This window comes from Heterodontus francisci, chromosome 8 (assembly GCF_036365525.1).
Source record: "Heterodontus francisci isolate sHetFra1 chromosome 8, sHetFra1.hap1, whole genome shotgun sequence".
NCBI lineage: Eukaryota > Metazoa > Chordata > Chondrichthyes > Heterodontiformes > Heterodontidae > Heterodontus > Heterodontus francisci.
The window spans coordinates 27,568,597-27,594,524 of NC_090378.1; the positions used below are offsets into that span (position 1 = coordinate 27,568,597).

Here is a 25,928-nt window from a genome sequence, read left to right on the forward strand (position 1 = left end):
CCAACCCCCTGACATCAGGGGTCATGGCGGGGGCCCAGAAAATACCTCCAGCAGAGGCCTGCCATGGCCCTCGATGCCAGCAAGGGCCCGCCCCATTTTACCGGTGGCGCCGAAGCCTTGTGGCGGCCCTCCGCCACTCGTCAACGGAAACATAATTTAAATATTTAAATAAATGTTTATCAAAACATAATTACTTACCTCATTGCAATGGCTGTCCCATGCCAATATTCCCGCCGGTTGCTGGAAGTCCCGTGCCTTCAGATCTCTGTTCGGAGATCCAAGGTGGAACACTAGTGGGAAGTGAGGAGGAGTGAAGTTTTCAGGGCGAGGCTGGGGTAGTGGAAACGGCAAAAATGTACGTGATTGGTGGAGGGGATGGTGGGAAGGGGTTGAAGGGTAAAGTGGAGAAAGTTTGGGGGGGGTAAAGGTCGGATTTGAAATTTTAATTTTTTCTCACTTGCACCTTTAAAAATTGAAATGAATTGGAAGGGCTTGAATCCCTTTAAAAATGGCGTCGCACCTGCGCAGTGGCACCGGACGCCACCCCCTCTATGTCATCGAGGGTGGGCGTTCCTCCCCCTCCATTTAAATGAGCCACAGCGCTAAATATCGCAGCGACTCAGCTGTGCACATCTTGCGCCCGCGCCACGCCATTTTTGAAGCTCGCCACTGAAAAATTCAGCCCAACATGTTTTTAGGCTAGCAGCATGTACCTACTTTCCATCTTAAGAAGACTTCTCGCAATGCCTAATAAATGCCGGAAAAGGAATTAGGAATATTAAATCTGGAATACAGCTGTAATACAAACAACAACTAAATTGTCTAATGCTGAGCTTGTGATATTGAGTGACAGGGCACACAACTTAATAAAAATGAAACCTTACAATCTATGCTCCATCTGGCAAGCCCAATTGTATTAAATCCTGAGTGTTAAAGCGTGTTGAATTTTACCTCCTCTGGGACAGCCCTGATATTGGTAAATCCTTTTCTAAAAACCACAAACACACGGCGAGCTCCACAGCGTAATGCAGATGTAGCACAGTCAAAGGCAGTGTCTCCAGCACCAAGTATAATCACTCTGCCTTGTAGTGATGGCAGACTAGACTGACAAGCACAGATCCCTGGAAAAAAAAACAGTATTTTCTCAGAAATAAACTATTTATGTCAGGCATCACAAAGGCGTCGAAGATACTTATAGAAATGTAAAATTGCACAACAGAGGGTAGAGATGAGACATATTACTATCAAATTATTCTGTTTCATTGCAGGGCATTTTTTATTTCTCTTAAAAATGTATTCATATACATAATTTCACACCCAGCACCCTCAGGAAAGAGGCCTATTATTTTATTTTCTATGGATGACTGCAGGCTACACTGAATGGTTCAGATTTCAGCATCAGATATCACATACATTACACTGAAGCAATCAAAACTCTTAAAATCTAAATAAATCAGAAAAACACTATTAGTCTGTGATCATAATGCCTTTTTACTATGCGATCATGCATTTAGTTAGCCTTAATATTTTGAGGATGATGTCATTAAGACTATTAAACTGAATTTTTGGAATTTTCTTTGTTCAGACATCATTAAAATTAAGCAGCAAAAATTTCCATACATATTATATGAATAGATTTGTTGTAAGGTGTAAACAAATTTGACTAATCATAGGTTACAAGATTATAACAGTTGTCAATATACAAGTTCATGTTAGGCACTCTCCTATTACAAAATAATAAATAGAAAAAGGCATTTATATAGTGCATAAAGAAAATTCAAAATTGCTGATGGTTCTTTACAAAGCAGAAGAGTTATAACACTTCATAAACAATTGTTATTATGTTTTCATCTAACAGTTCTCTTATTGCATTTAAAGGCCAACTACATTTTACTCAATTGTTTTAACAAAATTAACAGACCTCCCTACAACAAAAGCAAACTATGCAACATTTAGATAAAATTAAACAGAAAATTCTACCTGGTTTGCTGGCTTTTGCAACAAGAGGCAGGAACTCCTTGGACGTGTAGAAGCCATCTTCCACTGTTAAGCCTTCAAAGATGTGATCTCTCTTTGGCTCTGGTAAACCTGTTGAAACACAGATTGCTCCATTAAATGATAATGCACCAGGAATGAGATCTGTATAGCCCTTTGCATTTTTAGAATGAACAGAATGATTTCATAATCCTTCTCACTGTCTGCAGATGTTGAAAGTGCCAATTGACACAGCATTTGTATCGACTACTTTCTCTAATAAAAAGATAGATTATCCAAAATGACCTTAATATTTCTAAATTTGTGAAGATATAGCACATTAAAAATCATAAATAAAGAACATATTCACTGTATGTGCTTATTGATCCGCAGTTTTTTCCTGCAATTACATATTGCATAATGTACGTTAAAATTCCATCTATTACATATGGGAAACCGATTGACATCAGAGCCCTACATGAGCTGTCTTTATTGTTTTACGGAATGCTTAACATCTTTAAATGTAATATTTAAAATCTTTGAACAGAATTATTTAAAATTGACGCATCCACTGTGGAAACAACTTTGCAGAAAATTTTCAAGAATTAATTTATGGGTCATTAATCCTCAGCTGGCAAGGTCCTTGATATCTTATAGGTTGCTATCTGTGGGGAGTGTTCAAGGCACGTGTGGTCTTTCCAAGCTTGCATAAGCACAGAGTTTCACTCCCTGGCTGGTAAATGTTCAACATTAAAAAGACTGCACTAAGTACCAAAGTGTCAAAAAAGTCCAGTAGCCTGATTTATGTCTTATAAAGCCCAGCTTCCACCACACATGAGGTATACTCCATAAGGAATCAAGCCCAACAGCAAGATATTCTTTGAATGGGTCTCACATTACTTGGCTGAGCGCGTCTACCCTGAGGCACAGTGTGGCTTTCGTGCAGAGAGATCGACCGTTGACATGCTGTTCTCCCTTCGTCAGATACAGGAGAAATGCCGTGAACAACAGATGCCCCTCTACATTGCTTTCATTGATCTCACCAAAGCCTTTGACCTCGTCAGCAGACGTGGTCTCTTCAGACCACTAGAAAAGATTGATGCCCACCAAAGCTACTAAGTATCATCACCTCATTCCATGACAATATGAAAGGCACAATTCAACATGGTGGCTCCTCATCAGAGCCCTTTCCTATCCTGAGTGGCGTGAAACAGGGCAGTGTTCTCGCACCCACACTTTTTGGGATTTTCTTCTCCCTGCTGCTCTCACATGCATTCAAGTCCTCTGAAGAAGGAATTTTCCTCCACACAAGATCAGGAGGCAGGTCGTTCAACCTTTCCCATCTAAGAGCGAAGTCCAAAGTACGGAAAGTCCTCATCAGGGAACTCCTCTTTGCTGACGATGCTGCTTTAACATCTCACACTGAAGAGTGCCTGCAGAGTTTCATCGAAAGGTTTGCGGCTGCCTGCAATGAATTTGGCCTAACCATCAGCCTCAAGAAAACGAACATCAAGGGGCAGGACGTCAGAAATGCTCCATCCATCAATATTGGCGCCCACGCTCTGGAAGTGGTTCAAGAGTTCACCTACCTAGGCTCAACTATCACCAGTAACCTGTCTCTAGATGCAGAAATCAACAAGCGCATGGGAAAGGCTTCCACTGCTATGTCCAGACTGGCCAAGAGAGTGTGGGAAAATGGCGCACTGACACGGAACACAAAAGTCCGAGTGTATCAGGCCTGTGTCCTCAGTACCTTGCTCTATGGCAGCGAGGCCTGGACAACGTATGTCAACCAAGAGCGACGTCTCAATTCAATCCATCTTCGCTGCCTCCGGAGAATACTTGGCATCAGGTGGCAGGACCGTATCTCCAACACAGAAGTCCTCGAGGCGGCCAACATCCCCAGCTTGTACACACTACTGAGTCAGCGGCGCTTGAGATGGCTTGGCCATGTGAGCCACATGGAAGATGGCAGGATCCCCAAAGACACATTGTACAGCGAGCTCGCCACTGGTATCAGACCCACCGGCCGTCCATGTCTCCGCTTGAAAGACGTCTGCAAACGCGACATGAAATCCTGTGACATTGATCACAAGTCGTGGGAGTCAGTTGCCAGCGTTCGCCAGAGCTGGTGGGCAGCCATAAAGACGGGGCTAAAGTGTGGCAAGTCAAAGAGACTTAGTTGTTGGCAGGAAAAAAGACAGAGGCGCAAGGGGAGAGCCAACTGTGTAACAGCCCTGACAAACAAATTTCTCTGCAGCACCTGTGGAAGAGCCTGTCACTCTAGAATTGGCCTTTATAGCCACTCCAGGCGCTGCTTCACAAACCACTGACCACCTCCAGGCGCTTATCCATTGTCTCTCGAGATAAGGAGGCCAAAGAAGAAGAGTCCTTTCCAGACTCAGATCAGGATTTCACTCCAGAGTTATGCCAAGTCACATCAACGCATATCCTCTCCTTTGCAATACATTTAGCATGATTTAACCCACTAAGTTCATGCATTTACAGAAAGCATTTTACTTCTGACTTCACATGAAAAATGACATATGCCTAATGAGTACCTTCCTGATAATCACATTTGTTTGACTAATGTGGACTTCCAGTCATTGTGACGAACAAAGACAGATTGAGGTGGAATGCTTATTTTATTAAATGACAAAGGAATTTTGTACTTATGGGCATCATTTATAATTAAAGAAAAACCTAATAACTCATGAGAGGTGTAATCATGAATTCAAACTATAAAAGCAAACTGAAATGCACTCCGCAAGTGTGACCCCGAGCTTCCGGTCGCCTGTCATTTTAATTCTCCACCTTGCCCTCACGCTGACCTCTCTGCTCTCAGCTTCCTGCAGTGTTCCAATGAAGCTCAATGCAAGCTTGAGGAACAGCAACTCATCTTTCAAATAGGCACTTTCAGCCTTCCAGACTCAACACTGAGTTCAACAGTTCAGACCGTAATCTCAGCACCTCCCCCCACTTTTTGTTTCCATTTTCTTCGCAGGTCTTGGTTTTACTCTCAATTTTCTTTCGTTTTTGCTTTCAGACAGCAGCCGATCATCATTCTGCCATTCACACCTCCTCTAGACACATCTTTTGTTTCTTTACTTGTTCCATTACCACTCCCTTTGGCCTTGCACTCTTTAGTAATGTAATCTCTCATGTCTTCCACCTTATCGCAGACCTTCCCTTGTTCGTTTTCCACCCTCTCCCTTTTCACTTGCTTAAAACCTATTCCATTTCTAACTTTTTCCAGTTCTGATGAAAGGTCATCGACTTGAAAAGTTAACTCTTTCTCTCACCACAGAGGCTGCCTGACTTGGTGAGTATTTCCAGCATAGGTTTGCTTTACTATTTTTTTAATGCGTGCATTTGACTGTATTTTGAATCACTGAAGAAAATCATTGATTTAAAAAATCATTAAAATGCTGTTTGTTAATCACCAGTGTCATTTACTGTCTGCTTTAACTTTATCAGCTGGAGGGGAATGGGTGGAATCACCATCCTATAACTTGCACATGCCAACAACTGAACCCTAGAAATAACCCAGGCCAGGAGGGAACACACTCACCATTACCATCAAGAGGAACAATCCTTAGTTTCTCTCACAGCTGAACGATTTAATTCAACATCGCTCCTTTTCTTCAGTCACTTTCAAACCCTTTGGGCACATGGACTTTTATTCAGCCTTAAAATGTCCACAAAAATCATATCCTAATCTAGCACAATTAAAAATTACATCATAAAGAGTTTTAGGCTGCAATGATAATTTTCTTTTCCCTGATTGTGTTGGAATCTCTTGCCCTGTTCAGGTAGATGATGTTCACTAATTCCTTTAGGGAAGGAAATCTGCTGTCCTTACCTGGTCTGACCTACATATGACTCCAGACCCACAGCAATGTGGTTGACTCTTACATGCCCTCTGAAATGACCGAGCAAGCCACTCAGTTGTATCTAACCGCTACGAAGTCAATAAAAAGGAAGGAAACCAGACGGACCACCCGGAATTGACCTAGCACCAGAAACGACAACAGCAAACCCAGCCCTGTCGACCCTGCAAAATTCTCCTTACGAACATCTGGGGGCTTGTGCCAAAGTTGGGAGAGCTGTCCCACAGACTAGTCAAGCAACAGCCTGACATAGTCATACTCATGGAATCATACCTTACAGACAATGGCCCAGACACCACCATTACCATCCCCGGTATGTCCTGTACCACTGGCAGGACAGACCCAGCAGAGGTGGTGGGACAGTGGTATACAGTAGGGAGGGAGGTGCCCTGGGAGTCCTCAACATTGACTCCGGAACCCATAAAGTCTCATGGCATCAGGTCAAACATTGGCAAGGAAACTTCCTGCTGATTACCACCTACTGCCCTCCCTCAGCTGATGAGTCAGTACTCCTCCATGTTGAACACGACTTGGAGGAAGCACTGAGGGTGGCACGGCACAGAATGCACTCTGGGTGGGGGACTTCAATGTCCATCTCCAAGAGTGGCTCGGGAGCACCACTACTGACCGAGCTGGCCGAGTCCTAAAGGAAATAGCTGTGAGACTGGGTCTGCGGCAAGTGGTGAGGGAACCAACACGAGGGAAAAATATACTTGACCTCATCCTCACCAATCTGCCTGCCACAGATGCATCTGTCCATGACAGTATTGGTAGGAGTGACCACCGCACAGTCCTTGTAGAGCTGAAGTCCTGCCTTAACATTGAGGATACCATCCTTCGTCTTGTGTGGCACTATCACTGTGCTAAATGGGATAGTTTTCAAACAGATCTAGCAATGCAAAACTGGGCATCCATGAGGTGCTATGGGCCATCAGCAGCAGCAGAATTATACTCAACCTCATGGCCCAGCATTTCCCCCACTCTACCATTACCATCAAGCCAGGATACCAACCCTGGTTCAATGAAGAGTGCAGGAAGGCATGCCAGGAGCTGCACCAGGCATACCTCAAAATGAGCTGTCAACCTGGTGAAGCTACAATAGAGGACTACGTGCCAAACTGCGTAAGCAGCATGCAATAGACAGAGCTAAGCAATCCCATAACCAACTGATCAGATCTAAGCTCTGCAGTCCTGCCACATCCAGCTGTGAATGGTGGTGGACAATTAAACAACTAACTGGAGGAGGTGGCTCCACAAATATCCCCATCCTAAATGATGGGGGAGCCCAGCACATCAGCGTGAAAGATAAGGCAGAAGCAGTTGCAACAATCTTCAGCCAGATGTGCCGAGTTGATGATCCATCTCGGCCTCCTCCTGAAGTCCCCAGCATCACAGATGCCAGACTTCAGCCAACTCGATTCACCCCACATGATATCAAGAAACGACTGCAAAAGCTATGGGCCCTGACAATATTCCGGCAATAGTACTGAGGACCTGTGCTCCAGAACTTGCCGCGCCCCTAGCCAAGCTGTTCCAGTACATCTACAACACTGGCATCTACCCGGCAATGTGGAAAATTGCCCAGATATGTCCTCTACACAAAAAGCAGGACAAGTCCAACCTGGCCAATTACCGCCCCATCAGTCTACTCTCAATCATCAGTAAAGTGATGGAAGGTGTCATCAACAGTGCCATCAAGCAGCACTTGCTCAGCAATAACCTGCTCAGTGACGCTCAGTTTGGGTTCCACCTTGGCCACTCAGCTCCTGACTTCATCACAGCCTTGGTTCAAACATGGACAAAAGAGCTGAACTCAAGAGGTGAGGTGAGACTGACTACCCTTGACATCAAGGCAGCATTTAACCGAGCATGGCATCAAGGAGCCCGAGCAAAACTGGAGTCAATGGGAATCAGCAGGGAAAACTCTCTGCTGGTTGGAGTCATACCTAGTGCAAAGGAAGATGGCTGTGGTTGTTGGAGGTCAATCATCTGAGCTCCAGGACATCACTGCAGGAGTTCCTCAGGGTAATGTCCTAGGCCCAGCCATCTTCAGCTACTTCATCACTGACCTTCCTTCAATCATAAGGTCAGAAGTGGGGATGTTCACTGATGATTGCACAATGTTCTGCACTATTTGCAACCCCTCAGATACTGAAGCAGTCCATGTAGAAATGCAGCAAGACCTGGACAATATCCAGGCTTGGGCTGATAAGTGGCAAGTTACATTTGCGCCACACAAGTGCCAGGCAATGACCACCTCCAACAAGAGAGAATCTTACCATCTCCCCTTGACATTCAATGGCTTTGAATCCCCCACCATCAACATCCTGGGGCCACCATTGACCAGAAACTGAATGGAGTAGCCGTGTAAATACCATGGCTACAAGAGCCGGTCAGCGGCTAGGAATCCTGCGGCGAGTAACTCATCTCCTGACTCCACAAAGCCTGTCCACCATCTACAAGGCCCGAGTCAGGAGCGTGATGGAATACTCTCCACTTGCCTGGATGGGTGCAGCTCCAACAACACTCAAGAAGCTCAACAGCATCTAGGACAAAGCAGCCCATTTGATTGGCACACCATCCTCAAAAAAACATTCACTCCCTCCACCACCGACGCACAGTGGCAGCAGTGTGTACCATCTGCAAGATGCACTGCAGCAATGCACCAAGGCTCCTTAGACAGCACCTTCCAAACCTGCAACCTCTACCAACTAGAAGGACAAGGGCAGCAAATGCATGGAAACACCACCACCTGCAAGTTCCCCTCCAAGTCACACACCATCCTGACTTGGACCTATATCTCCGTTCGTTTGCTGTCGCTGGGTCAAAATCCTGGAACTCCCTTCCTAACAGCACTGTGGGTGTACCCACCCCACATGGACTGCAGCGAGTTCAAGAAGGCAGCTCACCACCAGCTTCTCAAGGGCAATTAGGGATGGGCAATAAATGCTGTGCTAGCCAGCGAAGCCCACATCACATGAGTGAATAAAAAAAAGATGCCAATGATCCAATGGCTGTAGTTGAAGAGGAACAGAAAGTTCTTCCAGTGTCTTCAGTAACATTCCTCCCTCAATGAATAGCAACAATTCATCACATTGCTATTTGTAGGATCATACTGTTGCAGTGTGGATGCTGTATCTGCCTATTCATCATGTGAAGTGTTGTGGGACATTTCAATTATGTAATAAGCTATGCAAATGCTTTCATGCTGAGTATATTGAACCTTCTAGCAAATGTAAAACCTGGACAATTAGCAAATCTATTGTGCTTTCTGTTTTTAAATATAGTCATACTTCGACACAACAGAATAAAGAAAGTGATGCAAATATATTTTTAATATCCCAGTATCATAGGCCTCCTTGCCAAGTGACATTTTATAATTGTTATTCTACACTTTCCCTGCCACTTTCAGATTTCAGGTTTTGAACAATTAGGGCAACTGCAAGCTTCAATAGTTCTCTGTTGCATCACTGTAATCTTATTTCATTAAAAAAAACAACGGCCATATTTCTTCTTCTTAGGCAGTCCCTCGGCAACGAGGATGACTTTCTTCCACTCCAGGGTGTGGGTCGTTAGGTGAGTGAATAGTCCAATTCTGGATCCGCACACTCTGCCACTGGTTGAGCAGGTAGTGTTTGGTGAGGCGAGTGAATAGGATGCTCGAATTTCCGAACACTCCTTCCGCTGTTTGCACTTGGTCGCTGCCTGGGCGTGTCGACGTTGTTCGAACTGGCTGGCACCTTCGCGGATGCTTCTTCTCTATTTTGGGCAGTCTCGGGCAAGAGATTCCCACGAATCAGTGGAGATGTCTCATTTTTTCAGGGAGGCTTTAAGGACATCCTTGTAGCATTTCCTCTGCCCTCCTGGTAGCTTATTGCCATGACGTAGCTCGGGGTAGAAAGCTTGTTTTGGGAGTCTTGTGTCAGGCATGTGGGCGATGTGGCCCGCCCAGCGTAACCCACTAGCCATAACCAGTGTCTCAATATTGGGGATGCTGGCCTGAGGGAGGACACTGATATTCGAGTGCCTGTCCTGCCACTGAATTTGCAGGATCTTGCAGAGGCACCGCTGGTGATATCTCTCCAGGGCTTTGAGATATCTGCTATACAGTGTCCATGTTTCTGATACATAGAGGAGGGCAGGTAAGACTGCGGCCCTGTAGACCATGAGCTTGGTGCCAGGTTTGAGGCCTTTGTCATTAAACACCTTTTTCCTCAAATGACCGAAGGCTGCGCTGGTGCACTGGTGGCGATGCTGAGTTTCATCGTCGATGTTTGCCTTTGCTGAGAGGAGACTCCCAAGGTGTGAGAAGTGATCCACATTGTCCAGTGGTTTGCCATGGATCTTGATAGTCAGGGGGCAGTGTTGCACTGTGGGAGCAGGCTGCTGGAGAACCTTTGTCTTCCAGGTGTTTAGCTTAAGTCCCATTCTTTCATACGTCTCCATGAATGCATCGATGATGGTTTGAAGCTGGGCCTCTGAGTGTGCACATACGCAAGTATCGTCAGCGTACTGCAGCTCGATGACAGAGGTTGGGGTGACCTTGGTTCTGGACTGGAAGCAACGTAGGTTAAATAGTTTCCCGCTCGTCCTGTAGAGTAGATCTACTCTGGGAGGGAGCTTCATGGAGATGGGCTGGAGCGTTGTGATGAGGAAGATGGCCATATTTGATGCAATATTGGTCCACTTTGGTGAGATTGTCAGGAATTAAAATTTGTGCTTCAACATTTGGCTTCACATTTAGCATCCAAGATAATAGAAATGTAGTGATTATTTTAAACCACCAAGAGGGATAAGGGCAGCAGATGCATGGGAACACCACCCACCTGCAAGTTCCCCTCCAAGCCACACACCATCCTGACTTGGAACTATATCGCCGTTCCTTTCACTGTTGCTGGGTCAGAATCCTGGAACCCACTTACTAACAGCACTGTGAGTGTACTTACACCCCAAGGACTGCAGCAGTTCAAGAAGGCAGCTCACCACCACCTTCTCAAGGGCAATTAGGGATGGGCAATAAATGCTGGCCTAGCCAGCGACGCCCACATCCCATGAACAAATAAAAGAAACCAAATCTGAAAATCAAATCCTGATAACAGCTAGGAGAGAAGTAGGAAAGCTCAAGGCAACATCTATGCATGCTTACTGCTTCACTGCAGCCATACTGGTGCCAAACGTCGTGCTCTGCACTCCTTTGGACCCCACCAGAAAGGCCAAGAGGGGGGTTTTGACGCTTGGGCAACTCTCAACCTCCATACATTCGCCCAGGCATGCGCCATGGAGAGTTCACTTCATAGTTGCCTCGCAGCGACTGACACCACTGACCACCTCCAGGTGCTTACCCATTGTCTCTCGAGACAAGGAGGCCAAAGGAGAAAGAAGAAGACACCATCAGGAATTAAATGTAATCAGCTCCACAACTACAAAACTACATGGGAAACTGGAAACATGATCCACCATTGCATCCACAGTAATTAATCTGATCAAGTATGAACATATGCTTTGCATAGAATTGTTTAGCTTGAGCACTTTATAGAGATGATGATCAGTCCTCCTACATTGCTTAAGCGTACTCTATCTTGTTTTCACTGGTAGTCAGATGCCAGAAGACAAGACTGGTCACATTACAAAAACAATTGAAAAAAATCAACATATAGTTTTTCACAGCTCTACTGCAAGTCACTGACAGCTGAGGTACATTTTTCAAAACTACCAAAAATATCATGCATTTCTACACTGCCTTTCACATAATGAAACACACCAAGGTGCTTTACAGGAGGAATAGGGCACAGTGAGTTGGGTGTGGGGAAGACAATAGGGGAAGCGGCTGAAAGCATGCGCAAAGAGAAATCTTTTAAGCTGGCAAAGGAGCTCGCAAGAGGTTTAGAAAGACCACTGTGTAAGGTCCTCCCACCATAGTGAACTAGGGGCTGGACCCATGGGAAACCCCTCGGGCTGTATATACCAAATATGGGTTTGCTGTAAAATGTACATGGCACGTAAAATGGAATGGAAGGGTTGTGAGGCAACTCACTCCTGTATTGAAGAAAACTGATTTCCTTTGCATTGTCTGAAATGTCAACTTGGTGCTGTTTTGAACTGCTTGTATTGTACTTTTTACATATTTTTAAGAATAAAGCATATTTTTGGAAAAAAAAAGTTTAGAAAGGAAATTTCAGAATGTAAGGGCTGGAAGCTCAACACCAGTACTGGAGCTGGGAATGGAGGAGAAGGAAAAGACACACAGTAAGAATTTCAGAGGTATGGTAGGGTGAGGCCATAGAGAAATTTGAAAATGAGGACAAGAATATTGAAGTCACTCTAAGGGAAATGTAACCAGCGGAAGTGGAAAATACAGGGAGTGTAGGACATTGTGCAGAACAGGAAACAAGATCTGAGGTGATAAAATGATGGATGAGCGTTTCAGCAGCACTGGAATGAAACAGGGTGAAATTCCAGAACTGCAAGTAAGCAGTCAACCAAGCGGATGTGAGGCTTAAAAAGGTGAATCGAAGTTTAACAACTGAAGCTGCACACCTTTGGAATCAGTCTGAGCATGCATCTGGGGGAGACAGATGGAGATGAATTTTAACCCCCCAAAACAGCTGGGTTTTTAAAAACCTCAAACCCGACCCCAAACCGTCTTCAAACCCCCTACTCTGGGTTTAATGGAGGCAGAACAAGGGATGGACAGTCAACCTGCTCTCAGGAAGGAAGTTGTCCATTTAAATACCTTAATGAGACTGTTAGCCTCAGGCTTACCTTTAGGTTTAACCCTGGCTGGCTAGGTTTCCCAGGCCACAGGAAAGCTTATGGTACAAGTAGAACAGGATGGCTTCCGTTGCCTGGCAATGATGCATTTCAGATTTCTAGCAGGAAAAGGAGAATTGCAACGGCACAGAAAAATTGACGGTAGTCTTTTCAAGAAGGAGAAGCTGAATATAGAAGTTTATTGGGGAGAGTGGGGAGGACTGATGTCTGAGGAAAGGGATGCTGTACTGAAAAGTACTAACTGAGTTGTTGAGACGTTTGGTCAGGTAGGTATTGAAACAGCTAGTGATGCTGGGTTCCGTAGAGGAAATAAGGATGATGAGGACGGTGAGGGAAAAGAAAACTAGCTTGTTGTGCGGTGGTACCTGGGATGGATAGCAGCAAAGAGAGTGGCAAAGAAGCAGATGCTACCAAGCGGAGGTAAAGAAACCCATGAGCTCTTTGTATTGAGTGTTAGAGCTGAAGACAGAAAAGGACAGGGGAGCAGGAATCTGTTCAAGACCCTTGGGCTGAAAAGAATGGCAACAGATGTCACTGTCTCTCCTGAGAGTGACAATCAGCTTGCTCTGTTTAGACCCTCGCCAATGTCAGCATTTGAGAAAATTTCAGGTCTGGGCCCAGCATCCTTTGATATTGCAAAAGAAAGGTTACCAAAAGCACGGCCCTCAGTGACAGCAACGGCACTGAAATGATCATCCTGTCAGTCTTCGAAGACTCTAGGGGAACCATCCTAATCTACCCCCTCTCAATTTCATATCACTCAGGGAGCACATTTGAGAAGTAGGATAATAGGTGGTACAGTAAATAAGTTATCTAGCACAATAGGTAGACATAGTAATAAGAAGCCATAGTTAGATTTTGAAATTACTGGAATCACTTGAAAATTACTTTGGAAAGTAATAATGAATTGACCACATAGACTTCATAGTTCATCTTTCTAGATACATGGAACTTAGTGTACTGAGGTGATGAAGTGTGAGAATGAAAGATCTTGAATGATGAAATGCCTTAGAGAATATCATTAAGATGCCTTTGAGAACACTTATAAGATCGTTGTAGGGGGTTGAGGAAACTGGCAGAATTTTCATTTGCCTTGTCTTTTTTTTTCCGTGAAAGCAATTGTCAATGTCATTTGCTTCTTTTCTCTGCCTGCATATTGGTGGATTTCCTGCTCCATTTTCTCTCTCCCCTTCTGATATGTGTTTGTGGGGTGCGGGTGGAGGAGGAGGGAAGGGCTCCCTCTTCTTCAGTTTTAGGAAGCAGTAATTCTTCTTGCATGGTGAAATTTTGCACCACGTGACCCATTACAAACCTTCTGGCCACTCTTGTTAGGCTATTGGTCAAGGCACTACTAGATTTAACTAGGTACCTAAAACAAGACTTCAGAAGTGTCAACAGTCTCCTGTATCACATTTTTGAAGTCCCATGGGTCATATTATATCTGGCTGTGGATGTCATGACAGCAGGAGATATATCGATCACCAATCAATCATCCTGATACATGGTTTTGAGTCAAGAGGGTTTGTATTGTTGATTAACACATGATAAAAGCTTAGCAACAACTTCCGGCCTTTTGGCATTAAGATGCAAGAAAGGGTGACTGACAACGTACACTAGCTAGGTGTTGATAGAATGAAATCCTTTCCTATAATTGAAATTGAGGGGCTTGTTATATGGGACTTTCAAGGCAGAGGTTCAGATACACTAAAGTTTATAAAGGATGGTAAGCCAACCAGGAGAGCATTAGAATAGTCAAAACTAATGGTGAAAAGGTAGGAATGAAGGTGTCAGCAGCAGATGGGTCGAGGCAGGGACAAAATCCATAGGATGCCATGCAGGTGGAAGTAGGTTGTCTTTGTAATGGAGATCATTTGGGGTCAGACGTTCAACTTGGTTTCGAACAGAATGTCAGAGTTGCAAACATGGTTCAGTCTGAGACACTGGCTGGATAAGGGATGGAGTTGGTAACCAGAGAAAGGGGTTTGTGGTGGAGGCCAAGGATTATGGCTCTAGTCATCCCAACATTTAGCTAGAGGAAATTATAGCTCATCCACGGCTGGAAGTCGGGCAAGCAGTCAAACAGCTTGAAGTAATAGAGGAATCGAGAGAGATGGAACTTCCTTTACTGCTTTATTAATAGTACCCATGGAATATGGAAATGAACAAATAAAGAATGATCCTATCAATAAGTTCGAATTTTAAAAAAACACAGAAAGAAAAAAAGGGATTATTTGATATTGCACTTGCCAGTATCACCATCATTTTACTAAAGTCAGCATTATTTTCTTGACTTTTCAAATTAAAAAAAAAACATTCAGCAGCAAGCTTGAAAACACTGGAAAACACATGCAGATTAATCTGTTTACAGAGTAAAAGTGCAAGCCATTTATATTACTACTGAGTTCACCATCATGGCCATAGTCTTCACAAAAGCTTCATCAGCACATATTAAACCAGACCCAAAGAAATTATTCCCTTTTGTATTGATTCACACCACATGAAAATCCTGCCTTTACTACAATGTAAGGATCTGAGCTAGTGGCTACGAGATTGAAATTAAGTGACGGTCTATGACCTCATCATCACTGTCTTCTTGCTGTTCCTCCACTGCCTGAGGGGAAAAAGGCATAAGGATAAAATTATGTGGCAAAGATAGGAGAAATGTAAGAGGAACACGCTTACACCATCTACAGTTTGTAAATCAGAATAGGGTATGGGATGAGGGGGAAGCGGGATCTGAGAAGGAGGATTGGGTATAAGGATATTGTCATTCTCGATTGTTTCAGTCCCTGGCCACAGCCTCAGCAATAATTATCCCAATAATGGCCTGCATCACCTCCTCCATCAGGGTTAGGAAATGCAGGACTGTCTGTACCCCTCTGGTTAGCTTCTGCTGCCTCCGATTGTGCACCATCTCATCTTGCAAGGGAGAGGGAAGTGTGTCAATGAGTATTGTGCTAGCTGTTTGGGTGATATGGCTGTCATGGCTGAATAGCTGGTAGTGTGTGCAAGCTGTGAGATGTGCATGTGAGGCTTGCAGCAGCACTAAGAATGTGAGGATGCAATGATGCATATGAATGATAGGTATGAGTCCTGGTTGATACAGAGTTTTGGTACATAAGTGATGTGGTGTGGTGATTTGAGCAGTGGCGAAGCTACTAGTGCAGTTGGTAGGATGTGGCATTTGCGATATGTTCACTGACCTTCACCATGTGAGAGATCATTGAACTTCTGCGGCACGGCATTCATGTCCCTTGGGCTTTCCTCCTAGCATTAATCTCCCCAGGTGCTTTTTTTATTCTTTCATGGGATGTGGGCGTTGCTGGCTAGGCCAGCATTTGTTACCCATCCCTAATTGCCCTTAAGAAGGTGGTGGTGAGCCACCATCTTAAACAGCTGCTGTCTGTGTGGGGTAGGTACACCCACAGTGCTGTTAAGAAGGGAGTTCCAGGATTTTGACCCAGCAACAGTGAAGGAATAGCGATATAGATCCAAGTCAGCATGATGTGTGACTTGGAGGGAAACTTGCAGGTGGTGGTGTCCCCATGCATCTGCTGCCCTTGTCCGTCTAGGTGGTAGAGGTCATGGGTTTGGAAGCTGCTGTCGCAGCAGGCTTGGCAAGTTGCTGCTGTGCATCTTGTATATGGTACACACTGCTGCCACTGATGGAGAGAATGAATGTTTATGGTGGTGGGTCGGGTACTGATCTAGCGGGCTGCTTTGTCCTGGATGGTGCTGAGCTTCTTGAGTGTTGTTGGAGCTGCACTCATCCAGGTAAGTCAAGAGTATTCCATCACAATCCTGACTTGTGCCTTGTAGATGGTGTACTGGCTTTGGGGAGTCTGGAGGTGAGTTACTTCATGCAGAATTTCCAGCCTCTGACCTGCTCGTGTAACCACAGTATTTATATGGCTACTCCAATTAAGTTTCTGGTCAACAGTAACCTCCAGGATGTTGAAGGTGGGGGATTCAGAAATTGTAATGCCATTGAATGTCAAGGGTAGATGTTTAGATTCTCTCTTGTTGAAGATGGTCATTTCTTGACACTTGTGTTACTTGCCACTTATCAGCCTAGCCTGAATGTTGTCCAGGTCTTTCTGTATTTCTACACGGACTGCTTCAGTATCTGAGGAGTCGCGAATGGTACTGAACGTTGTGCAATCATCAGCGAACATCCCCACTTCTGACCTTACGCTGGAAGGAAGGTTATTGTTGAAGCAGCTGAAGATGGCTGGGCCTAGGACACTACCCTGAGGAACTCTTGCAGTGATGCCCTGGGACTGAGATGTTTAACCTCCAACAACCACAACCATCTTTCTCTCCACTAAGTATGACTCCAAACAGTGGAGAGTTTTCCCCCTGATTCCCATTGACTTCAATTTTGCGAAGGAGCCTTTATGTCATACTTGGTCAAATGTTGCCTTGATGTCAAGTACAATCGCTCTCACCTCACCTCTTGAGTTCAACTCTTTTGTCCATGTTTGGACCAAGGCTATAATGAAGTTTGGAGCCGAGTGTTCCCACTGCCTTTTGAGCTTATGTCTGGAGGGCTTCCTTCCTCCGTCTTCTCTTTTTCACCTCCTCCATCAAGACCTTCAATGCAGCATCCAAAAACCTTGGAGACCACTTTCTCCCTTATTGTGCCATCCCTCACTCTTTCCCCTCAGGTGAAATTCTCTTCAATCACAACTTCCAGCACCTGTTCTAACCATAATGCATGTCTCCTTTAAGAGGTGCAGGCTAGCTTTAAGCATGCAGGCTTGTTTTGAGTGGTACTAGCCACTCACGATATTGGTCCCCTACTGATGTGGCCAGCCAATGAACAGAGCTGTTCGTGTTGGCTGGATGCAGGGACCATTCAAATGAAGGGGCAGCATGAAGCTGGCATACTGCCTGCACTGCAATCAACAGATGTGACTTAATCGCTTATGACGATCCCCGTCCCCGGATTCGGGGGCTATCCAATTTAGCCACCTCATTTAGCCTCAACCTGTGGAATTTTCTACCACGGAAAGCAGTTGAGGCCAAATCATTAAATATATTCAAGAAAGAGTTAGATGTAGTTCTTCGGGCTAATGGGATCAAGGGATACGGGGAGAAAGCAGGAACAGGTTACTGAGTTTGGATGATCAGCCATGATCGTATTGAATGGCAGAGCAGGCTCGAAGGGCCGAATGACCTAATCCTGCTCCTTTTTTTTCTATCTGTCCAGCCTTTCAAGTGAAGAGCAAAAGTATCTCCAGATTAGATTGTAAAGTAACAATATTTTGAAGGAAAAATAAAATTAGTTTTTTTCATCACAGCTTGCATTATTACTGTTGCAATTATCAAATGTACAACTGTTTAAAGCATGCTTTGAATATTTACACTGTATGAAATTTCCACAAAACATGTATTGCTTTGAGAACACCTATTGATATTAAACCGGCCACACAAATTAATTGTTTTACTCCACTAAAAATCCACATAATACTGAATTAAATTGTTGAAGAGTTTCAGGCATTGGTCTGTAATGCATAGCTCAGGCTAAAACCTATTGTTAATGTATTTTTTACATCAGTTCCTTCAGCATGGGTGGTAATTAAAAGTCCTTTCTCTGCAGCAGTTATTTGACCTGCGATAAAACAACCTATCGCAATTCCATTCATTATTTCTACCCGATGGGTTTGCCCTATTCACATAAGCATAAATCTCTCTTCCCAGGTGTAAGGATAACCTGTTCCACCTGGCTTGCAGTCACTGTGTGCCTCTAAAACCATGCAACGGTGCAGATCATGACACCACCTCCCAGAAAACTCTAACCTTCACAATCAATAATATTTGTAACCTGTAACTGCACAGTTGAGTGGAACACAAGCCATGCCCTATCCTCGTTAACCAGATTGAGCTCTGATACTACAACGTACTCCCCTGTGTCTGGTATGATCAATTTTAATTTCCTGACCAAGGATGAAACAACACAGGCCGTCAGTCCTGGGCTCACTTCTAAAGGGCGTTATAGATTTCTATGTCTGCAGTGCGAATGAAAAGATTAATTTATTGAACAGATCAAGGAAAAAATACATTTAAACTATTATTCCTTCTCGTTATCCTGAATGCATGCTAAACCATCTTTATTGATAGTGCAAGTTATAAAATTAAACTTCATTTGGCAACTCACAACATGATTTTTGTTTTGTTAAAGTATCTGTATGATTGAAATGTAAGATGAAATTCTATGTTCTTTAATCAATTTCACTTTACAAGGTAATCAATTCAAATAGCTTCAGTCCAAGCATAAAAAAAGAAAAAGGGACTAGCTATTTGGCTGGTTGTGAAGCACCTCAGTTACATGCGGGTTTTTAATTAAGACACTCTCTTTTGTTTCAATTTGCCTACTGCTCATTTTGTAGCACAAATACATTTTGAATTTACAAAGACATCCATAAATTCTACCAGTGAGGTAAACATTTTTTCTTTAATAGCTTCCCGGAATAAACTGAAAATTTTTAACGTGCATATATTTATAAATTATAGCTATGTCTGGAAACAGAAATAAAGAGAGCCTGTATACAACTAATCAGATTCCAGAATACAATTTGATAAAACTTAGCAGAACAGCTGGCTATGCATTTCTCTCTACATTCAAGATGGATTTTATAACAAAACAGCAGTCATCAATCATTACCTCATTACTGGAGTGTCATCTGGACTTAGTCTAAATATATTTTGGCTTGTTGCCATTCTAAAATGCTCAATGAAACATCCTTAAGGCTCTCTACAAGATCAGCTAATGTTACACACATACAATGCATCATTAAAAGAACTTTAACAGTACCTAGCTTAATAAATAGTGCTATTTAAGCAAGGTTAACATTCGTTCTATCGTCTAGCATTCCTCATGCAGCATAGCTATGTGATACTTTCAGTCTTATACTGATGAAAAGAAACAGCTGTGGAGGGAAAGTTATTTTATGAGCAACATAAAGAGCAATATTACTCACTCTGAAAAAAAAATAGGTTGAATTGCTATCCATTTACAAATTTATCCATTTATGGAAACCTGGAGAATACATGCTCATCTTGAAAATTACAAATTGAAAAATTATACATTTAACTTAATTTTTCCAGAAGGTTTGTATCTACCTACTAAACATGGTGGAAAAAGCTAGAGCTGGTGCATGCAGGTGTAAGTGAATTTTTATCAGGGTGATAAGTTTTAATTACTGCCAAACAGCATCTCTGGCACTGAAAGTTTTATTTTACAAGTGTGAAGGCTCAAGCCTTCAGAATTTAATTATTGAAGAATTAATTTTTAAAATTTTTCTTTGTCCTATTTTCTCTTTCTCTTAATCCCAACTTTTTTTCCCAGCCTTAATTTCGCTTTCTGGATGTGATTTTACAACTAATTAAATATTTTAATTTATACTTCCTGGTTCAGATTCTGCATTCCTCAGTGAGGATTCTTCAATCTGATTAGTTGAAGAGCCTGACTGTTGTTTGCCCTGCTCACAGATAGCACAGATTTCCTACTGAGGGCGCCATGCTGGTAATGATCTCTCGGAACTGTAAGTTGTTGCTCAAAAGTCCACAAAATGTCTGTGGACAGCTGTAAGCGTAATTAACAGCAAGTGCCGTTCCTTTGCAGCTGGCGGCAAAATCTGGGCCAATATAATAGATTATTTTTACATACTGAGACTCATTTTAGGATACATAACCTTTGAATTAATATTTTGATCATAAAACTACATGGAGACTATGGTGAATCAAAGCCAAATCTCAAGTTAAGCAATTGGGCATGGTAACCTAGTTTTTATCGTACTGGACTAGCAACCCAGAGATTGTGAGCTCAAGTTCAACCATGGCAGGTTGTGAAACTGAATTCAATAAATCCAGTCATTTGTGACAGGCATCAGAAAATGAACATGGATTGTTGCAAAATCCCAACTGGTTCATCAATGTCCTCCAGGGAAGGGAACCTGTCACTATTACCCAGCCTGGGCTGCATGTGACTCCAGTACCATATTATATGGTTTATTCTTAATGTCGACAAGACAGCTAAGGAAGGTCAATAAATACTTACAAAACAAATACTGGTTACTGTTGGAATAAATCTGTCACTCTTTGGGAGATTAATTAAAAATGGAGTATATTTGCCTTCATTCACTAACTTCAGCAAAATAAACTAGGAGGCAGTGGACACTACTTTAAACAGCCATCCACTTGTTCATTATGATTACCAAACAGAGGAAAATATACAACTCAATGGCCTCAGGGATGAAGCGGTACAAACCAACAGTAAAAAAATGATAAAATCTTGCTTCAGTGTAGTTTCAGACTTCAAATATTTTGTTTTAATGAATAAGGGAGACACAATCTTTACATCTGCGTTTGTGCAGTGTAAAACATGGAAATGAAACTATACCCACTGTACAGAAAAGACAGATTACCTGAAACTATTGCAGCACTATTTTCTTCCTGTAAGTATTAAAAAAACTTAAACTATGCAGTGTTACTAGTACAACAAGATCCTTTCCCTTTGACTTCTTTCATAACTGTAATGGGAGCACATTCAATGGTATGAGGAAGGATTTGAAATACTAGCATTTATATAGTGCCTTTCAAAATCTCAGGAAGTTCCAAAGCACTTTATAGCCAATCAATTACTGTTGAAGTGTAGTCACTGTTGTAATATCGGAAATGTGGCAGCCAATTTGTGCACTGCAGGATCCCAAAAACCACAAAATAATAATGACCAGATAATCTGTTTTTTAGTGATGTTGGTTGAAATATTAATATTGTCTAGGACACTGGGAGGATGCCCCGCTCTTCTTCAAAATAGTGCCATGGAATCCACCTGAGAGGTCAAACAAGGCCTTGGTAATGCCTCATCTGAATGGCGGCACCTCTGACAGTGCAGTACTCCATCAGTAGGACTTGAACCCATAACCTTCTGACTCAGAGATGAGAGCAGTAAGCCATGGGTGACACCCCAAGTACAATTAATAACTTATAAATGATTGCATAATTGATAAATAGCTTTTTTGCCTGACACTTAGTTTTCTACTTTACGCTATCAATTTCAGTGAAGTCAACTTAGTGTTATCTCTTGTTAATAAATCATTCAATTAGTGTAATCAGGTAAAATATTAAGATGTGTGAGCCAGTCAGCCAGAACTGTGGCCTCTTCCCATTCCCAAAGCCTGTGGTGCTCATCTTCAAATCCTGCCATAACCTAAGTTGTGCCTGGATATGTACTTTTCTCTAGAAGTATGTTCCAGCTCATACCTTCCACCTTATACTCTTCTGACTCAGCCAAAATAGTCACAGAAGTTTCAGTCACCAAATACTTATAATTTGTAATTCTCTTCTTAAACCTCTTTGCCTTGTTCTCTCCCTTCAAAAGTGTCCTCAGAACCTGTTGGCAATGCCTTCCAAGCCTTCCTCTTCTTTCTCCCCTAGTTCCTGCTTGGTGCCTGTGCCTTTCCTAGAAAACCCCTTGGGGAAGTTTTACTATGTGAGAAGAGCAATGAAAATTTAAGCTAATATTATGCTAGGTTCTAAAACAATCATGGCATAGTTAAACACTCCCAATACAGAAATTCATTCTGATCATTTGTTTCTCAGGTATAACAATATATTAGGTGGCATTATTATACATGAACAATATTGACAAAAATATAGCTTTAGATGCATTTAAACCAAGAAGTGAGCTTTCTATCCAAAATTCACTCCCACAGTAGAAAGCCACCTGGTCTCCATTCAACACCTTCCCACAACATCGGATTGAGATTGTGAATTCAATGTAGCAGGGGAACTGAACCTACATCAGTATGCTATGCTACCTTACTATCATGGTCTAACAACCAATTCTGACTTGCAAAAAAAAAAATAGGGAATTTGCTTTTGATTGTGAACCTATTAGAATCACTTTTGTTCAAAATAAAAACAGTACACCTAAAAATCCAGTCTGAAAGTCTCTCCATGTGATCACTTTATAGCATTGTACATCATGTTCCAAAAAACGGCACCATTATCTGTTGCTATGCAACTGGCATGCTATTATTTGTATCTATGTAAATGCATGCAAATTTGTGAGCCAACACATTGAGACATTTGTGCACTAGGGCATTTAGTGAACAATATCAACTGCAAGGATTCCTGATAACGGGTTTAAAAAAAGTGCGGTGTTAGATAAGAAGAAAAATCTGCATGCCGAAAGTCTAAAATAAAGACATTGGTTTTTCTGCAGTTCCTTTCATTTTGTAATTATTAGGGGAAAGCTGAGAATAATACTGAAACTAGTACAATATTGTATTTGAAAACTTAACCAATAGTGATTTTCCTGATTAGCTGTAATCATTAAAATTGGAAACAAAGCTGAACGTACTTGATCTTCAGAAGTCTTGTGATAGTCTGGTTGGCAAGCAACATGACACATTAGGTTATTCCCTGCTTTCAAGCTGTTGATGGTATTACAGCCTATTTGAATTAATTTAGTCGTAATGACCTCCTTGTTGTAAATTTTTATAAATCACATTGTTACTACCAACGAGAATACTGTACTTACCACACAAGAGATTGGTTATTTAGCAAAAAAAAAGGAAAATAAAATGCAGATTTTTTGACATTAAACTTACAGAGCCATCTGACTAGTTTTTCATGAATACAATAAAGGAACGTCAAAATAGAATCATGGAATCATGAAAATATTAGTGACATTACAAATCTTAGTTTTGCTTTATAAGCGCAGTTAGGATTTATAATGAACAAAGTGATGTCGTTCTGTGGTTACTTCTTAGATTAGTACACAAAATTCATCACATGTCTATACTCAAGATAGCATTCTCATGTATGAACTACTAGTCTTTGGTTGTTACACCCAATTATTTAATATACAAGATATTGTTGTATGTCCTTAATAAAAAAGTTCAGTTTTGACTTCTGTGATGAAATTATCCGTAGACTTTTTTTTTAGAGTGATGATCATGGCACAGAACTTAATCCACACGTATCAGGCTGAATTTTACCGGCTCCTCGACGCCGCGGATGGCGGCGCGGGGGCCTGTAAAATTCTGCGGGGAGAGGCCTGTCTCGACCCCCGATGTCGAGAAGGCCCCTCGGCATATTACCGGCGGCGGGGAGACTTCAGTGCGGCACCCCCGTCGCTCGGTGGTGGCACCCCAATTACCATACTAAAAACGATACTTACCTCTGCAGATTATGCAGCCCGCCACCTCTTGATGCACAGTTCCGGATTTTATGTTGAACGGGCGGCCGTCACATGCCGTCCCGTTCACGATCAGAAAACCCGGCGGGTCATCAGAGGTAGAAGGTTTCACTATGGAAGGTAAGTTCTGATATTCAAGGGTCTCACTCTGCATACTTAAAGGGAGAAGGGAGAGGGACTGGGATTACTGGAGGGAAAGCTCTGCAAGCATGAAGGGAGATACTGTGTACCCTCCCTCTGCAGACAGTGTACACTCTGTGTTTGTTTATGTGAGTGAGGGAGAAATGGCATTCCAGTCACCCTGTGTGTGAGGAGGGTGCCAGAACGGGTAGGAGCGTTAAGGCTATATGGATGGTGGGGGAAATTGATGCAGCTGATAGAATCTTGATGTGGCAATGCTGTGCCACTCTGAGTGTTATCCAAGATGGGCAATGCCATGCCATGCCATGCCACATAGTTGATCCATGAAAGCACCTGATGTACTCGTCAACATCAATCCCTACCCTGTTAGGAACCTTCGAATAAATGAAGGATACAACTTTATTTACCACATGGAAATGGGCATGACTCATTCTACATAGTGTGATCCTCAGCTCCTGAGGATCTGTATGCACCGGAGCCAAAATCAACAGGCAGATGCGGTCGACGTAGAGGCCCCTGGTCATAAGCAGCAGCCCCCAAGGGGGGCCATTACGGTCGCCGTGCATCTATAGGCCCCACATGACATGCCATCGGATGTCAGAGCACCAGTGTCAGAGGTGAATGCGCATGTAGAGAGGGTGGTGACCCACAGCCCATGGACTTCGGTGGACATCCTATGCCTGCGGTCCTCACAGTGGCAGCGGTTCTCAAGCTTGATGCCTATGCAGCTTTTCAGGGGCCCATTGGAGACCATTGTGGGGGTCACACAGTCAGCAGTGCACCGCTGCATCAGCAAGGTCACCAATGCCCTGCACCGGAGGGCCTGTGAGTATGTTTGCTTCAGGACAGACTCTCACAGCCAGGCCCAGAGGACCATTGGTTTCAGCACCATTGCCAGAGAACCATAGGTTTTAGAGTTCATAGACTGCATTCATGTGGCCATCAAGCTTCCCACCAGGCTACCAACTGCAGACATCACCATTAAAGGAATCCTCTCAATCTAGGTGAAGCTGGCATGTGATGACCGGAGATGCTTCATGCAAATCTGTGCCTGCTTCTCAGGCAGTTGCCATGACATCTGGGACCTGCGCCAGTCCCAGCTGCCACCACTGTTCACTGAACTGGCTCAGATGGAGGGGTGGCTTCTTGGAGACAAGGGCTATCCATTGCAGACATGGCTCCTGACACCAGTGAGAGACCCCACCACTGCTGCAGAGGAGAGATAGCACACCAGCCACTGAGCTGTAAGAGCCACCATTGAGCAGGCAATCGGCATGCTGAAAAAGCACCTCCAATGCCTGGATGGATACGGTGATGCCCTGTACTATGGGCCAAAAAAGTCAGCTCCTTTCTTTGCTGCTCGCTGTGCTCCGCATAACTATGTACCCAATAGGGTGCAGGCCTGGCATGATGAGGTGAGACGTCAACAGGATTCCTCCTCGGACTATGAGCATGCTGAGGACCTACAACAGGAAAGGTGCATGGGAGGGCAGATGGCACCCAGGCTCTGCATGCAGGGCTAGCAGTAAGCTAGGGATGTACAGCAGTGGCTTATCAGACAAAGACTCTCGGCTCCATAGAAACCGACATGAGCTCTGCAAGCCACACATCACCCTCGCTCACCTGCTGTGCACCAGTCCACATCTGCAGCAGCCCTGTGTAAACCATTAGAGGCAGCAGCTGACTGAGCCAATGTCCATGCCACTACATGCATGGAGACGCTCATGAGTAATGGTGGCATGGCAATAATGTTATTGCATACTTTGGTTCTCTTGAAGGGCCAATGGTGCAAAGGGATGTGACATTGGCGCTACATGCTGGCACACATCATTCACACAGAGAAAAGGACACACATGTTGGCGAGATACATTTGATGAAAGACGTACTTACATTGCTGTGACACCCATGCATTCCCATTTGTGTCAGTGTGTTCTCTGTAAACG

The 25,928-nt window shown here is 43.4% G+C and overlaps 1 protein-coding gene across 4 annotated transcripts in view; it reads right to left on the reverse strand.

Moving 5' to 3' along the window:
- The window catches only part of LOC137372719 (dihydropyrimidine dehydrogenase [NADP(+)]-like), an 823,566-nt gene that overhangs the window by 398,234 nt on the left and 399,404 nt on the right, over positions 1-25,928 (reverse strand). For all 4 annotated transcript variants that reach the window (XM_068036861.1, XM_068036859.1, XM_068036862.1 and 1 more), the window contains exons 9-10: positions 1,981-2,088; positions 952-1,121 (exon numbers count right to left, since the gene is read on the reverse strand). In XM_068036861.1, the coding sequence (XP_067892962.1) occupies positions 952-1,121; positions 1,981-2,088 (278 nt within the window). The remainder of the gene's footprint in view (positions 1-951; positions 1,122-1,980; positions 2,089-25,928) is intronic.